The sequence below is a fragment of the Polypterus senegalus genome, chromosome 10, assembly GCF_016835505.1.
Source record: "Polypterus senegalus isolate Bchr_013 chromosome 10, ASM1683550v1, whole genome shotgun sequence".
Classification (NCBI taxonomy): Eukaryota; Metazoa; Chordata; class Cladistia; order Polypteriformes; family Polypteridae; genus Polypterus; species Polypterus senegalus.
This window is the reverse complement of record NC_053163.1, coordinates 37,769,493-37,781,810: the sequence shown is the minus strand read 5'-3', so window position 1 is coordinate 37,781,810 and position 12,318 is coordinate 37,769,493. Positions and strand designations below refer to the sequence as shown.

The 12,318-nt window shown below is 39.6% G+C and overlaps 1 protein-coding gene across 3 annotated transcripts in view; it reads right to left on the bottom strand.

Moving 5' to 3' along the window:
- LOC120537089 (tripartite motif-containing protein 16-like) overlaps positions 1-2,214 on the bottom strand; it is a 38,890-nt gene extending 36,676 nt beyond the window's left edge. For all 3 annotated transcript variants that reach the window (XM_039765732.1, XM_039765733.1, XM_039765734.1), the window contains exon 1: positions 1,565-2,214. In XM_039765732.1, coding sequence (XP_039621666.1) covers positions 1,565-2,155 — 591 coding nt within the window. In that variant the 5' untranslated portion in view covers positions 2,156-2,214. The remainder of the gene's footprint in view (positions 1-1,564) is intronic.
- Between the last annotated feature and the right edge of the window lie 10,104 nt (positions 2,215-12,318).

Below are 12,318 nucleotides of genomic sequence, written 5' to 3'. Positions count from 1 at the left end.
CACTTACACACAAGTCCACGCTTAGAATAGGATGTCATTAAGATGTAGAAAGAAAATTGGAATACCTACAAAAACTGAAAAAGACATGGGGGAAAATATAAAAGAAAAAGAAACTAGTGAGGATTCAAACATTGGCTCCTGACACTGCGTCCCCCTTCCATAGAGACATCTGCATAATATCAGCAACTTTATACCTGTCCAGCAGTTACACACTGTTGGACATGTTTAACATTAACATTTCCAATCCACCATCTATTGGAGTTTATTTTGTAATAAGATGCATTGCATTTTTTATTCCAACAAATGGTGCATTACAAACATTAGAACTGCTGTTGAGAATCCTTTACCAAATGCTGTATAACTGAGTTAACAGACCCACTGGCATGGTGCCTTAAATAAAGGAAAATTTAAATAGAAAAAAGTATGGCAAATTGCATTTATCTGGCAGCTTCAACAAGAGGCAGCTCACTTCCCAGTAAAACCAGTTTTGCAGAAATTCAAGGAAAACAACTTTTAAATTACCACTCCGACCAAACTGACAAGCAAGTAATTGTCAAAAATAAATAAAAATATGCAACAAAGCACAGCAAATTACGGAAGCCAAGAGAGGACGTGCAATATTGTTATTTTTTTAATTGTTTCCTCAAGATAACGGAGTCATTTTATCAAGATTTCAAGGAAACAAACTTTGTTTTCTCAAGATAGCGGAATCTTTTTATCAAGATCTCGATAAAAGAAAAGATCTTGTTTTCTCAAAATTGTGAAATAATTCTATCTAACGTTTAAGGTTTAGCTTATTGAAGTCACATCCTCTTTGAAATTTTCGTTTTCTCAACATCTCGATAAAATCATTCCATTATCTCTAGAAAATGAACTTTGTTTCCTTGAGATCTCGATAAAATGAGTCCGTTATGTCGAGGAAACAATTTAAAAAAATAACGATATTGCACATCCTCTCTCGGCTTCCATAGCAAATAGTGCTTCAATCTGAACAAAATTAATCACTTGAACAGCTAAAGGCAAGGTGAGCAAGAGAGGGGCAGTAAAACGTACAAGGAAAACAAGAAGCATGAGGTAGGGAAGCAGGGGAACAACATCATGTAATGGTGAAGTGAAAATGAACCTGAAGAAGCGAAAATTCCAATATTTGAGGCAGATATAAGAAAAAGAAATAAAAGGCCAGTGAAACTCTACATCAGTGTTCAAAATGATTCCAGTGGGAAGCCAATCATTATAAATTGCACATACAAACTTCATTCAACAAAGATCATTGACAATGAAAAATCTATCAGAATTTGCATTAATAAATGAAGAACTGATTTCAGAGTCATGAATCTCTGTTGAGAACACTATCTAAACCTTGCAGATAAGAAACCAGCTGATGCTTCGGCAGTTAGATTTAAACACCAGACTAAACAGACCAGCTGGTGAAACATAAAATAAATATTATTTTTGTTTCTTAATCTAACTATGGAGGTGCACTAAACCGTTAACTCATCCTTTATTCTTTATTTTGTATCTCATTAATGAAAATGAAAGCCATGCCCCACCCCACCTCTCTCACCTGTTTTTTTTCCCTCTCTGCCTTTGATATGACTGTGTCATGGCTCTTGTGTTCAGTCATTGCACAATAGCAGCAGATGGATATTTGATCAGTTCTACAGAAAATGTCAATGACTTTTTGATGTGCAGGGCATATCCTTTCCCACAGATTTTGCCGGGCATTAACCAGTAGGTGTGCCTTCAATGCCAGAACATCATAATGAGGCTTGATATGTGACTCACAGTAAGAGGCTGTGCAGGTTAGACAAGATTTCACGGCTGGAATTGTTTTGTCCGAGCAGAAGTCACACAGCACATCTCCTGGAGTAGTGTGATTCTTAGGTAGAGGATGGCTGGGCATGGTTTTCTTGAATCTCTCCACAATTTCAACTAATGTGGCGTTTCTTCCCAGAACAGGCCTTGGGCTGAATGTTTGTCGGCACTGAGGACAGCTGAAAACGCCCATGTTGCTGTTCTGATCCCAGTACTGTTGAATGCAGTCCAGGCAGAAATTATGTCCACATGCAGTTGAGGCCGGGTCCTTGAGTAACTCCAGACACACCGAGCAGGTAAACTCTTCTTGGGACAATGAAATATTTGCTTCTGCCATCATGGACAGACAGAAGTGCCTTAGACAAGTGTTAGGTTGCAAGAATCAAGCAAAAATTTTGTTGTAGATGTGTCTTTATTTAAAACAAAAGAATGAGGAGGAGTTTAGATGTGGGAAAAACAGGAATTCTCGGAAAATGGTTGGCAGCAGTACAAGGCAACAGATGTAAAATGTTTTCCACTGCCAAAGGCCACCATTATTATCCACTTGGGTATAAAATGTGAAAAATAAGTTTGTTAACTAGTTACTGAAGAAATGTGGAGAGGGCAGAACGGATGCAGATTTGGCAGTCCAGCTGGAGAAGCCAGCTGTAAAAAGTGTCCTTGAGGGAAATTCCATAGATGCACCCGTTAAAGGCATGTGCTATAAAAGACTGGCCAAAAGCAGATATTTGATTCCAAGGTTCCACATGTAATAAAGGACAAGCTTGAATATCATTTTTTAAAAACACTTAATTGTGCAGCAGAGCTTGGGATCAAACACTCGTACAACACAACTCTTGGACAACTCCATGATAGTTTAATTAAGACGGAGGCAAGACAACTCTGTTAGGAGAAAGGCTTTCAAAAGGTAAATAATTAAAATTGATGAGTAGTCAGCATGGGGAATGCAGGCCACAGAGGTGAAAATACAGTATACAAATGAGAACCTGTCCAAATAGTCAAAGCTAAGCTAAAATTGTTTAGGCAAAAATGAAATTGAAAGCAAGAAGTGAAGAAGTCAAATATAAAAAGTGATAAAAAAACACTGTTCGACAAGCTTATCCTCAAGCTGCTAAGTTTTTAACAGTGGTATGGGGAAAGAATTCAAAAGAAAAAGCATTGTCTTAAAAACTTACTAAAAAAGAAGACTTTAACATCTACCAATAGAATTAGCAGAATAGTACATTTTTATAAGAAATTGTATGTAAATTATTTCTCAGAAAGACTGAATATGGCTTTCTTAAACACAGCTGACAATCCTACACTATTGTAAGCCCACACTTGCAGTGGGATAAAATGGCTGCCAAGACAGCGTGACTATGATGCGATTAAATCATGTCAGCCATTTTGGATCATTGTATCATTAGGAACTACGACATGCTTCTTTTCATTTGGTTTTTATGAATATTATTGAGTTACTAGCCGTTTAAGCCCGTGCTGTAAAAAGCCTGGAGTCCTAGAAACTATTGAAATTGTCAGAAAATAAACTGAAATGTAGAGATGTCAGGTAAGTGAAAGGAACTACCCTGGGCGTCTCTCTCTCTCTCTCTCGCATCGTTTGTGCTTCAGTGGCAGGGGGAAAAAAGAAAGGGATACCGGTTTGCCGATGTTAGCGGCTTAGCGACGTTGTCTTTCTTTTGAGGTTTCGTTTTGCTGATGTGCTCACCTCGCTTGTGTTATTAGTGACTAAGGGAGTTGTCTGTTTCCTTGGAGGTGGAGCACTTACCCCAACTGCAACTCTCACTTCCGGACCGGACAGACACACACTTCCACGCGCAGACGTTTATATATAAGATATGTTCATGTTTTAAATACAGTCATATGAAAAAGTAACCACACCCAATGTAATTTTTTAACTTTTTCAATATATTTGAAAAAGGCAAACATTAGATCTTCATGTAAGGAGTGCCTATCAGAAAAGGTATGAAACAAGGAAGCAAATGTTGCCTTTTCAATCATTTATTCAACACAAATATCAATAGACGGGGAAAAACTAAGTACACCTTTGGCCTCATAAGCTGGCATTGCCCCCTTTAACAAAAATTGCTTATTGTAGGCATTTTGCATAACTGCCCACCATTCTCTGACGTTGACTTGTGAAATTTTTAACCAGTCTTCCATGCAGAATTCCTTCAGTTGCAAGAGGTTTGGGAGTTTCCTTGCATGTACTGCCCGCTTCAAGTCCCCCACAACATTTCAATGGGATTCAAATCGGGGCTTTGACTAGACCAGATCGTAATCCTACATGTCTTCTTTTTGAGCCATTCCTTTGTGGATTTGCTTGTGCGCTTTAGATCTTTATTGTATTGAAAGGTCCATTTCCAGTTCAGCTTCAGCTTTTGAATGGATGACTTTCTCCTCAAACACACTTTGATATGATGCAGAATTTATAGTTTACTCAAAGACTGCAAGGCAACAAAGCAACCCCAAACCATAACATTTCCACCACTTCCACCATAGCTGGTAGGAGGTTCTTCTCCTGAAATGCTGTCTTGGGGTTGTGCCAAATATGTCTGCTGTTATTATCGCCAAACAATTATCTCTTTGATTCAGTTATTGTTCCAGAAGGCCTGGTCTTTGCCTATACAGTATATTGAATGGCAAGCTAATCTTGCTTTATTGTTCTTTTTGGACAGTCAAAAGCTTTTTCCTTAGGCTTTCTCCTGGCGCACTTCAAATGCAGGTCAAGTTTGTGCAACCTCTTACTGATTGTAAATGTATGAACTTTAATACAAATATTTGCAAGAGTTACCTGCAGGTCAGGCAATAAAATTTTAGGGCTCCTTACAGACATCGTTTAGCATCAAATGGTCAGCTCTTGGGCAGAATTTACTGGATCAGCCAGTTCTGAACAAATTAGCAGTCATTTGAAATCTACGCCACTTGTTGACGATTTTCCTCACAGTGAAATGATTGATTTCAAATAATTTGCCAATCTTTTTAAATCCCTTTCCTAATATGCATCTACAATCTTTTTTCTGTGGGCCTTCTGTTGGCTGTGGACTCTTTTAACCTTGGCATGATGACATCACTCAAGTCAATAGCAAAAAACACACCAGCACAGAGATAACTTTTGAATACACAATGGGCGGTCAGAAAATCAAGAGTACACCTTATGAGAAGATTTAGGAGTCATAGTGGACTCTAAGCTATCAACTTCCAGACAGTGTTCAGAAGCCATTAAGAAGGCAAACAGAATGTTAGGTTGTAGATAGGTAGATAGATAGATTGATAGATAGACAGATAGATAGATACAGTAGATACATACAGTACTTTATTAATCCCAGAGGGAAATTCACATATTCCAGCAGCAGCATACTGATACAAAAAATATGATATTAAAGATTGATAAAAATGCAGGTATAGCAGACAATAACTTTGTATAATGTTAACGTTTACCCCCCCGGGTGGAATTGAAGAGTCGCATAGTGTGGAGGAGGAACGATCTCCTCAGTCTGTCAGTGGAGCAGGATGGTGACAGCAGTCTGTCTCTGAAGCTGCTCCTCTGTCTGGAGATGATTCTATTCAGTGGATGCAGTGGATTCTCCATTATTGACAGCAGCCTGCTCAGTGCCCGTTTCCAGGGCTACAGGGGATGAATTATGAGGAAAGATTAAAAGAGCTGAGCCTATACAGTTCAAGCAAAAGAGATTAAGAGGTGACATGACTGATGTGTTTAAAATTATGAAGGGAATTAGTACAGTGGATCGAGACTTGTATTTTAAAATGAGTTCATCAAGAACACGGGGACACCGTTGGAAACTTAAGGGTAAATTTCACACAAACATTAGGAAGTTTTTCTTTACACAAAGAACGATAGACACTTGGAATAAACTACCAAGTAGTGTGGTAGACAGTAAGACGTTAGGGACTTTCAAAACTCAACTTGATGTTTTCTTGGAAGAAATAAGTGGATAGGACTGGCGAGCTTTGTTGGGCTCAATGGCCTGTTCTCGTCTAGAATGTTCTAGTGATCTAATGCTCTAACTGTGGTTTAAGTAAGGCAGGTTCCACCTGCATATTTCTTAAGGATATTTTAATCATTGGCACCTAATCTAGAATACCTGATTCTATTTTTATGGATTTCAAGTTGTGATAAATGTAGGGATGTACTTACTTTTTATGAGGGAAATCTACGTTTTTGCCAATTTAGATTATGATAATGAATGCTTTATTGTCAATTTTCTCTATCAAATACATATCTAATGTTTGCCTATTCAAATATGTTAAAAAAGTCAACAGTTTCCTTAGGATGTACTTAATTTTTCGCATGAGTGTATTTTATCATTATTGCAGTGATATCACTACATCGTCATTCTCTGTCTTTATTTTGCTATGGGTGCTTCCATATTGTTTAATTGTTTTAATGGACACCTCAATTTTGTTGTTAGAGCCACTTCTCTTTGCTGATCATGTGCTCCTTGTGAAAGGCAGATAGTTACTTTGGGTATTATCTTTTCATGGTAAAAGGGTCCACCGATTTCCCTATTCTCACTTTCAGACTCTTTATTATGTTGACCTGAACAGAGTGTCCCAAATCACCATTATAGCCATCATATGTCTACACTCACCAGCCTGTCCTAAAGATGCAGCTGTAATCTGTAGCTCATCTTGTGGTCACCATCAAAGTTAACTGCTACTTTGGCTAAATGCTTCCCCCTCTCTCTTATATCCATAACCAAAGGTGATAAGATAGGCCAACAATATAAGTTTACACTTTTATTCATGCATTATAGATTACCATTACCTAATGTGTTTAAGGCAGAAGTAAAATGATGAAATCTTACCAATAAAACCTGGCCATTTTATGCCAATGTTCCTAGATGGCCAGGTGGCTTTTTGTATTAAGCTGATCAGCCTGCTGAACTGGCATATCTTCTGGACAGAATCAACAGAGTGAAAGACAGTGGGATTCTGTTTTGCTCTGAATTGATACCTTGTGCTTCACTTCTGTACCTCTTGGAGCAATGAGACATCCTAGTGTAGGACGGACTCCCTTGTCATGGTCAGGCCTCATGTCTTTGCACCATGTTGGAGATGGCTGGGGTGGCGACCCGACCGGGATGCCTAGGAAGACCGGAGGAGGGCTTACGCCTTCCCCAGACCATGTGGGGGCGACCGCCCTGGTTCATTTGGGGGGCCACGGGTGCAGAGCTTTGAAGCTCAGCCCTGTAGGGGCCTGTGGTCACCGCCAGGGGGTGCCCCGATGCCTGGAGAGCCCTGGACTTCAGCACTTCCGCCACACCAGGGAAAGAGGATCAGGGACACCCGGAGTGCTTCCAGGGATACAGCCGGCACTTCCGCCATACTGGGGCGTGTCGGTGGAAGATTGCTAGAGCACACCTGGAGCACATCTGGGGGGACATAAAAGGGGCCGCCTCCCTTCATTCAAGGCTGGAGCCGGGTGGAAGAGGACGAGGTCTGGAAGGAGAGAGAAGGAGGCGGTCTGAAGGAAAGGCATACTGTTGTGTTGGCCTGGACTGTTGTGGTGATTGGTGCTGCAGCGCTGGGTTTGTGCACTTTAAATACTTGTAAATAAACGTGTGTTGGACTTTAAAATGATGTCCGTCTGTTTGTGTCCGGGCTGCTTCCTACACCTTCTACAAACTTTGTGTTTCACTTGTAGCCCCGGGCTCAAACTTTTTTTTATGGCTGTTGTGGGCTCACAGCAGGACTCTAGTTTTTAGTTTATTGTGGTTCTGACCTCGTATTCTTTAAATACAAAATTATCTCTACACAGAAAAATGTCTTAATATTGCATTCAAAACATTTGTTACAATCATGTCAGATAAAATCAAGACTTGGGCGTCCTATACTGAATCAATATTGACACGCTTTTTTTAGATTAAACTTGTTTAACAGTTTGCACATTACTGTCCATGAAATCAAACCTTGCATATATTATGGAATTGTAGTTTAAACTGTAACAAAACTGTTGTCTTAAGAAGAAAAGTTATTTTTGTGATATAGAATGTATAACCAGTTTTTCAGTTCATCAAAAACAAAGTAGCCAAAAAACCACACAGAACTTGCACTACTCAGACAAAACTAAGTTTACTTGCAGTGTTCAATGTACTTCCTGGCTCAACAAATGTGTGGAAATCTCCAGCAATCCTTTGAAACAAATTATACAAATGTACAATCGGAGTGTATCAAGAACAATACCCAGAAACTGTTCTAAAAGATATCCCCATATGTATCAACACACCCAAAGTTATTTTCTTCTGAAGCAGACGGTACTCACAAGTGACCAGCCTGGCAGTGGTGCGTTCAGTACTATAAACTAATATTATAAAGTGTTATTTATACAACCCTAAAAAGGTGTTCATGTGAAATGCAATCGATATAATACTCCACAATATTTGGAAAATAGCTGTATCTTTTGAATATAAGGGGGGTTTGAGTGAAACTAAATTACATCGATACACATTCCCTGGGGGTATTTAGGCAACACTCAGTTTAAATGAATGCAGTTTGCAAAATAAATGTATTATTACGGCATTGAAAAGGTTTATGTCAGTATTGTTAGCAGTTATGATGATATTCAGCTAAGCTAAAGTAGCTGTATAAATAAAACAATCCAGTGAGCAACCAATAAACTTCGTGTGAGGAAATAGATAGATAGATAGATAGATAGATAGATAGATAGATAGATAGATAGATAGATAGATAGATAGATAGATAGATAGATAGATAGATAGATAGATAGATACTTTATTAATCCCAAGGGGAAATTCACATAGTCCAGCAGCAGTATACTGATACAAAGAAACAATATTAAATTAAATAGTAATAAAAATGAAAAAAAATTAAAATAAAATTAATGTTCGTGATTTACTCCGGGTGGAATTGAAGAGTCGCATAGTGTGGGGGAGGAACGATCTCCTCAGTCTTTCAGTGGAGCAGGACAGTGACAAAAGTCTGTCACTGAAGCTACTCCTCTGTCTGGAGATGACACTGTTAAGTGAAGAAATAAGGAGAGACACTGTGTTTCCTGCATGAATGGACGTCAGTACTGGACTGTGGTGAAGGTAAGGTGCTGGGATTTGGCTACTATATACCCAATGGTTCTTTTAAGCACCACCAATGTAAGTGAAAGAAAACTAGAAATGCAAATGTAATAAAAGGCACACGAGTCAGCACAACAATTATCCATGAAGAATAAAGCAATAAACTGACCCAGTCCTGGCTTTTTCAGCTTTGTTCTTTTAGATGCCAGTTGGTGAATATCAAAAGATACAGCCATATTCTAATCAGTGTAATGTCTTGTGCTTGATTTTTGATATTATTGTAGCAATATTTTAAGGAGCAAATAGTATTGAATGTTTTGTATCTTGTAACTGGCATGGACTCCATTGCCTTAAAAAGGATAAACTGTAAGTGTTAACCAACATTAAAAAAATATGACAGCATTCATTTGCAGAGATGCAGAGAAAGATCAAAAGTGAGAGACGTTAGTGCTTTACAGTATTTTCAGATGGGTATCTGAGCAAGGGTAGGCCCAACCAAGGTGCAGGTTTGTTGTTCACTTTATCAGATACTTTTGGATCATTTTTTGTTTAGTCATTCGATTTTTTATTTATTTCTCAAAAAATGCTCTATTTTTGTAATACAGTACTCACCCTAACCCTAACCCTAATCATCTCAGATTTTTTCTTCATCTTGTTAAATGAATAACTAATTATTTTTAGTGATCTGAGGAAAAGAAGACTAATTTATAGTGTTAGATTAGGCTAAATGTTTTACTGGTATGTACTTAGTGAGTAGAGAACAGTAATAATAGTCGAGAATAGTACTTTGAGATACGTGCTTTGTATAAAAAAGTGCTATAAAAATACACGTGAATTAGTGATAAGATGAATGATAAGATGATAACACAGTTTATGTGCTTTCCTCATTTTCATAAATGGAAATGTGTTGTCACACCTTAGGGATATTAATATCCATCAATGGACTGACAACCTGCCCAGGGTGTTTACTGCCCTCCCTCAGGATAAACTCTAGACCCCTCAACCATGAACTACGTAAAAACGATCTAAGAGTGGTGTGGTAATTGTATGGAACTTGACAAAGTGACTTTTACACAGCATGGTAGTGCTTTAGAAAGCATTGATGACTAATGCATTGCGACATCAGTTTGATTCCTGCTTGTTTCTATGTGGAGAATCCATTTTTCATATTTATAGATTTATAGGGTGTGGTACATAAACAAGCCTTGACACAACAAAAAAGATTTAGGGCACATGGGAGGCAGGAATGGGATGGCATAGGATTGCCTCCCATTTAATTGGTAGTGGCTGCAAATGCAAAAGATAAGAAAAGTGGTCTTTACAGACAAGAGTCCAAAACAGAACTGAACCGGTTAGGAAACATGGCGGATAAATAGTTGAAAAATGGGAAGAGGAAGGATCTTGTTACTGGAACTGGAAATTAGGCCATCAGGCTGCGACTTCTTGAGATATGGAAATGACGTCATTAGCAGCTAGGCTCTTCTGCTGGTCTGGAAGCGATATCTTCTAGAACAGAACCAGAAGTGATGTTATGGGAGTCAGGCAGAATTTCCTGCATTTGGTCTGCAGGGAGATAAGAGAAAGGATTAGTGCACTCTGCCACCCCCTGGTCTGACCGGGAATTACCTTCTTTTGAGCCCTTTGGCTGCCTCCCTTGCGAATGTGTGTGACAAGGGTCATTATCTCATGTACAAAACAGAGTTGAGGCAGCCGTGAGGTGCTCAGATTTTCATTGCCTTAAAATGGTGATTTTATTTATTTTATCTCGGGGATGCCAGGAATGCACCCAACCTTGACTCAGCTTGCACATACTCACACGCAGAGACAAATAATACAGAAGTTTGAATATATCAATAACATAGAATATATTAAAAACATTTAACAAATAATGTGCTCACCTCAACAACCCCAATGGTGGTAATTAATTAACTAACACAGACACAAAAGAAACTATTAGGGCTGTTTGGGACTGCCATCCATTTGAAGTAGCACTGCTACATTTCCTACCCCGAGGCCATTGTGTATGGCAAAACCAAGGCTTCACATTGGCGATGTTGAGTGAATCTATTTTATGGTCCCTGGCAATCTGCATTCTACAGAATAGCTCACAGGACCTTTCTGTTTGAGAAATAGTGTCTGGGACGAACAGTTTAGAAGCAGGTTTAGTCATAAATACATCAGAGGCTTTTGAAAGCAAATGTCTCCTTCTCCAGAGTTTCTCACCAACGGAGAACCAAGCAGGCTTGGCCACAAGTTGTACAACTAAGATGATCATGTGTAAGAGATGACCAGCAGCTCAACCCAGCCGGGACACCCCTGAGATGGAAGGATGGGGGACACTGCGTCCCCCAAGACACTAGATGGCAGCTCTCCTGGACTACAGCTTTGCCCTGGATTCCCGCAGGGCATTATGGGATATGGAATTCGGCAACACAGCCTTGCTGGGCACCATGGATGCTGCCAGGGGACGCTGTGGGAAGATGGTGGGAGAATAAATTCTCACCTAGGCCGGAAGTACTAATGGATCACGAGGACAGAATCCTTGAAGTACTTCCAGGCTGATTAAAGAACTTGAGTTCTCCTTCTGACCTGGTCAAGGACTATTTGAATGACTGCTGAAGACCAAGCAAGCGAGCCAGAGCTGGGTGGAAGTGGACAAAGTTTGCTGGGAGGTGTGGAGGAGATAGAGAGAGAACTGCATGGTTATTGTGCTTATTGCTTGCCTGTTTATTGGTGGCTGTGGTGCTTAGGGCACTATTATTGAGAAGAAAATAATAAAAATACTTCTCAGTGCTTTTACCCAGTGTTCTGTGTGTCTGTCTGTTGGGTTTACAGGGGTAACCATACCATCTAGTGTTCACACAGGACAGGGCAGCGATCATCCTCCCCTTCATCTGCTACATTATGTTTTGATGGTTTGAAGCTGTTTGTACAGAGGTGTGTCTGGTTTGGGGAGACTGAGACCAGTTACCCTTTCAAGAGGACTGTCTGTCTGTCTGTCTGGAGCTAACAATGTAGTTGAAGGATGTGATCATTGTCTTCAGGAGCCAGTTCACTCATTCAGAGTGTGAGACGCTAGAGGTCGCTATCGCCCCTTTCAACCCAACAGACAGACACAATAAACACAGGGTAAAATCACCAAGAAGGTATTTAATTATTTTCTTCTTGTTTTCAGTGTCTCCAAGCACCTCCACTACCATACACAGGCAATTCACTAACAATAACATTAATAATAATAATAATAATCACAATAATTTCTCCTCCACTCCTCCCAGCAAGCTCTGTCCAACTCCTCCAGACTCTGGCTTGCTTGCTGGGTCTTCAGCAGTCCTTTATATAGCCCTTGACCCAGAAGTGCTTTTGTTCTTCCACTCACGTGACTTGTTAGCACTTCCAGATGAAATGGAGAATTGGATTTTTCTTCATCCCAGAAGTGCTTCGGGACTCCCGTCCT